At 49.1% G+C, this 5179-nt stretch overlaps 1 protein-coding gene across 2 annotated transcripts in view; it reads right to left on the bottom strand.

Annotated features, from left to right (window-relative positions):
- STX3 (syntaxin 3) overlaps positions 1–5179 on the bottom strand; it is a 42923-nt gene that overhangs the window by 13109 nt on the left and 24635 nt on the right. For both annotated transcript variants that reach the window (XM_011237699.3, XM_011237700.3), the window contains exons 3-5: positions 3217–3316; positions 1112–1186; positions 65–132 (exon numbers count right to left, since the gene is read on the bottom strand). In XM_011237699.3, the coding sequence (XP_011236001.1) occupies positions 65–132; positions 1112–1186; positions 3217–3316 (243 nt within the window). The remainder of the gene's footprint in view (positions 1–64; positions 133–1111; positions 1187–3216; positions 3317–5179) is intronic.

The following is a 5179-nucleotide window of genomic DNA, read 5'->3' as shown; positions in this document are numbered from 1 at the left end:
AAAAAACAAAAAAAAAAAAAATTAAGACAGGACAAAACGACAGTTAGACCAGGGCAAATCTTACCTGGGATTTCCGAATCCGAAGGTCTGCCGATGACCGGACCTCATCCTCCTCGATGTGCCTCTCCATACCTGCGGAGCAGAGCAAGGTTATTCCAGCAACACTACCACTCCTCTCCTCCAAGCAGCACAGCTCAGTACAAGGCTCCCCACACGCCCTCTCACACTCAGCTCATGCAGAGAGACACTAGCCATCTACGATCTCAACGCGTCAGCTCACAAGAGAGCCGCAGGCCTCGCGTTGCACACCCTTTACTGTACCGGCTCTTGTCTGGCTGTATCTTAGCACAGCAGCTAACAGCAAGAATCTCCGTCACTTGCTAGCTGTGTGGCTTTGGGAAGGCCACGTCACTTTAGTGTTCCTGTTCTCTCATCTGTAGAACGGAGCACGGACAGCACCTCCCTCCACCACCCGTGAGAGCCGTGAATGAGAACGCACACGGTGCTCTGCACGTTCTCACGGCTACCGTTGGAAGCAGCCCCAAACCACTTCCACCTCTCCATGAACAAGGTATTGTGATCGTTTGGGGGGACGAAAGGATAAGTGCCGCCTCCACTCTCTGACCAACAGCCTGCATTCCCAACCAACTAGGCAAAAAGGCAGCTGGAACAAAGAGACCTCCTGGGCCCCAGGGGAACTCAGTCTATGACCTCGGCCTAATGGGACAACTGTCTAAACCGAAGGGGTAATGGGCCCCCCAAGAAATGTCTGCAGACTGAATAATAACACGTTCTGCATCTAGATTGCTCCGGCATTACTGTTCACACGGACGTAAGGCTGGGAAACGGGCCCAGTAAGAGAAAAGTCAAGGGACGGAGTTAAAACACCGAGTCACACAACGACTCGGCAGCAGGCAGCACACTTTGGTTCTGCACTCTTCCAACTGCAGTCCTGCCTCCAGGACAGGCAAAATTCGGGGCAGTGCCCAAACCACAAGCCACGATGGGACGACTGTATCATCTGGATGAGCTTTGGTCCAGAAGAGCTGGGCCCTGCGGATGTGAGATGGGTGGTGGTGGGGCTGGATTGTTCCCTTTGCTCCCTTCTTACTCTTCAGTCTGTTCCGGACGTTGTTGGCCCTTTTCTTGATCTCGGTCGTGAGCTGCTCTAGGTCATCCTTGGTTTCTGGGTAAACAAAGGCAAACAGAATCGGTTAGAGACTAACTGCTTTGTGAGCCTCACCAATCAACAAAGGAAGTGGGAGCTTTCTCAGGTACCCAACGTCCATGACAGGATTTATCCTGAGGTGCTCCCCAGACATCTGTCCTTAGAATCACAGACAGCTCATTTTCCAGGCACCCTGTCCCAGACCTACAGCTGAGCCCTACAACCTGTCTTTTTAACAAGGTTTCCCAATGTTTATTGCAGCAATGTCCACAATAGCCAAAATATGGAAAAAGGCCAGATGTCCACTGATGAGTGCATGGATAAAGATGCGGTGTGTATGTATGTGTGTGTATGTATACACACACACACAATGGAATACTACTCAGCCATCAAAAAGAATGAAATCTTGTCATTTGCAACAACATGGAAGGATCTAGAGCATATTATGATAAGCAAAATAAGTCAGAGAAAGACAAATATCATATGATTTCACTCATATGTGGAATCTAAGAAACAGAGAACATTGGTGAAGGGAAGGAAAAATACGATAAAAACAGAAAAGAGGCAAACCATAAGAGACTCTTAACTCCAGGGAACAAACAGGGTTGCTAGAGGGGAGGTAAAGGAGGGCACTTGATGGAACGAGCACTGGGTGTTATATGCAACTGAAGAATCACTAAACTCTACCCTGAACCTAATAATACACTATATATTAACTAACTTTAAGTTGAATTTTAAAAATAAACAGATAAATAAGTAAAGCTTTCCCAAGTAATTCTCCGGCACACAAAATTCTGAGAACCTTGCTTTCAGAGGAAGTCATCTGGTTTACCATGATGGCTTCAGCTCAAAGGTAGGACAGAGTTTCATGGGATTTCTGAGAAAAGGGATGTCAACCAAGGGTCATCAACCTAGATTCAGGCAAATCTTTATAACATACCTACTATGTGCACAATGCTATTCTAGGATGTATAGAGCAAAGTAAGCACTGGCCACAACTATTCATTCAGAAACCATCCTTCAGCACCTGCTACAAGCTTGGACCTGAGCAAGACACTAAGGCATCAGAGAGAAGACAGAGATCCTGCCTTCAGGGGTTCAGGGGCTACTGGGGGACAAGGGACAAATAAATCGTGCGGTAAGGTGTGAGTTCTGCTCAAGGTGTGCACAGGTTGGTGATGAAGAGCCCCTAGAACAGCCTGGAGGGATCTGGAATCGCTTGGAAAGACATATGATAGTAATACCACGTCTTGACGAAGGAGGGAGTGTTAACCAGGCAGAAAAGGGAGATGAAGAGCGGACTCTCTGGGAGAAGGGACGATACATAAAAGACATGAGGAGACAAGAATTATTTGGGGAAGAGCCAAAGTTCAGTCTGGCTGAAGTGTGGAGGACATGGGGGAAGGTGGCAGGAGGAAAGGGTAGGCAGGCACGTGTCCAAGACAATTCCCATGTGCTCCGCTGAAACGTGCCAGCTTTATCCTTCAGGTACTAGGGGGCCCCTGAACAATTCAGAGCAAAATGATAGTGTCTGGCTCATTCCTTGTCCTTAGGGAACCGAAAATACAGCCCAAAACCCCACTCTAAAAATGTGAAAAGGTTTGCCGAGGTGGCGGCAACACATGGGAGTCCTAGGATAGGAGGGATTGAAGTGAACGTGACCCATTCTGGAACACTTCATGGAAAAAAGATGGCCTTGATCTAGCAGGATTTGGATGGGGGAGGGGGGAATAGCACACGCAAAGTGACAGCCGAGGGTCGGAAACGAGGGACGTGAGAAGCAGTCAGCATCACTGCCAGTCATGAGAGGGATGGGATGGGAAGGAGAGGAGAGCGTGGCCACATGGAGTCCGCGGGACCATGAAGAGGAGAGCTGGCTGCGCTGGGAGCGTGAGCTGAGGCAGGGAAGGGAGAAGGGAGAGGACCCGACGTGTACACAGTGTGGTGTGGTGTGCACAACCCCTGCTGCCCACAGGAGGGAGGAAAACTGGCTCAGCCCCAAAGCCGAGGGCCATCGCTGCGCAACTCAGCTCCAAGTCAACACTCACTTGGCTCTGGAATCGGCGCGGACAGGATAATACTGTAGAGTTTCTTTGCCTCTTCCACGTGCTCTGAGATCTTGTCGATGTTTTGCCGAGTTTCCTCAATCTAGAATCACAAAGACAATAGCCTTTGTTGGGAGAGGAAGAACATGTCCACAGCTGAGATAAAAGCTTAGCAGGGCTCCCTGGTGAAAGCCGCCCACCTTCTGGGTTTGTGGGACAACAGTAGGACTAAAAGTCTTCTGCTGCCGAGTAGTGCCCTTCGCATGGCCAGATAAACTAGCATCCAGAGCAGTCACTGAAAACCCACACGCCCTGCTCCCTGAGAAGAACACATCCGCCCACCTGGGACGGGAGGCCGCGGACCAGAGTCAAGACGAGCCAGGAAAACCCATGAAGTCGAGTCGGAGGGCAGGGCCAGTAAACCCTATCAGGCAGACCTGTCAGCAATCCCCGGAATGAGAGCAGCAGAGGGGAAGGATGGGAGAGAGGAGAAAGGGAAGAAGGAAAGAAGAGCAGTGAACAGCAGAGAACAAATGTAGAGAGCGAAAATAAAGAAGAGAGAGAGGGAGACTAATAAGCATGGCCCGCTAGGAGACGCAGGAGCTTCCCTTGGACATGTGTTCTGCTGGGTTCCCCCGATGATTGGCCACAGACCATTTCTGCACCTGTCTGAGGTTCCTGATTATGCAAGGGGTGCATGATAAAATATCTCCAGCAGCACTTCGTTCCCAGATAGAACCGCATCACAAGACACCGATGCACGAGTGCTCAGGGCTGCCTCGGTGCTGTCCTGCAGGGCACCGTGACCCCTGCTGATGCAGGAGCCCCACAGAGCCCTCAGTGCCCACCAGGTCTCGATGCCACACTTCCAGAAGGATGGGCTTGTCAACACTGCAGCGATTAACAGACAAATCTTGTAAAATATCGTCCGGCAGGATCTTAACATCAGGGATGCAATAAAATACAACCTGGCGTCCAGCATGCTTTTCTTCCAGCAAATATTCACTTGTTTTTGAAAACCCGGTCGGAGCTCTCCAGATTAAAGAGAACACAGGAAAAATGAAACTTGAGTTCTCTAACTCTCAAAGGAGCACTTCTGCCAGTGGACCGTTATTCACCTAAGGAACCTGAAGGTTGTAGAGGTCATAGGTCACGCAGTGGGACGACACTCAAACAGGGATGTTCGGATGTTGGAGCACCCCAGACTCCAACTGGGATGCTTTTTGCATTACTTCTAAGACTTGATCTTTGGCTTCTCCAAACTGTTTAACTTCTAGCAGAATCCCAGACCTTCCCAATGCTAACAAGGGCCTGTGTTACCACCTGTGAACGCTGGCAGGCTCTCGAGGTGTGACCACCTCAGAATCAGGCCCTTGGGTGACCCCAGAAATGGCCACTTTGCCCTTCCCTTCCCCTATCTCTCACATCAAACACTGGCTCCTCTTACAACTCATAACACATCATTGCATCACACCATGTCCATTTCCATCATGTGACTGTCTTGCCAAAGTAATTCCACCATATCATATGGGACTGAGAAAAAAGGCTCCCTAGGATAAGATGCACGAACCACTTCAAAAAGGGTTTCACGTATCTTAACACACTGTAAGGCCTTGGATCCCGCATGTTCAACAGATTGGATGTCTTAGAAAATATTCTGGAATATTATTTCATAAGGCAAAGAACATACTGATCCGAACTTTGGTCAATGATAGAAAGATGAGATAAGAAGCTATCAGTTGCTGGGCCTCAAGTCCAGAGTCGCTCCAGACATCTGAAGACCGGATGGTCTTGGACAGCTACATGCAAAAGAATGAAACTTGACCACTCTCTCACACCATACACAAAAATAAACTCCAAATGGATAAGACCTCGATGTGAGACAGGAATCCATCAAAATTCTAGAGGAGAACATAGGCAACAACTTCTATGACATCGGCCAGAGCAACCTTTTTCACGACACATC

The sequence above is a fragment of the Ailuropoda melanoleuca genome, chromosome 16 (genome assembly GCF_002007445.2).
Source record: "Ailuropoda melanoleuca isolate Jingjing chromosome 16, ASM200744v2, whole genome shotgun sequence".
NCBI classification, from domain to species: Eukaryota; Metazoa; Chordata; class Mammalia; order Carnivora; family Ursidae; genus Ailuropoda; species Ailuropoda melanoleuca.
Note: the sequence above shows the minus strand (reverse complement) of the source record. Positions and strands in the feature narration are given on the sequence as shown.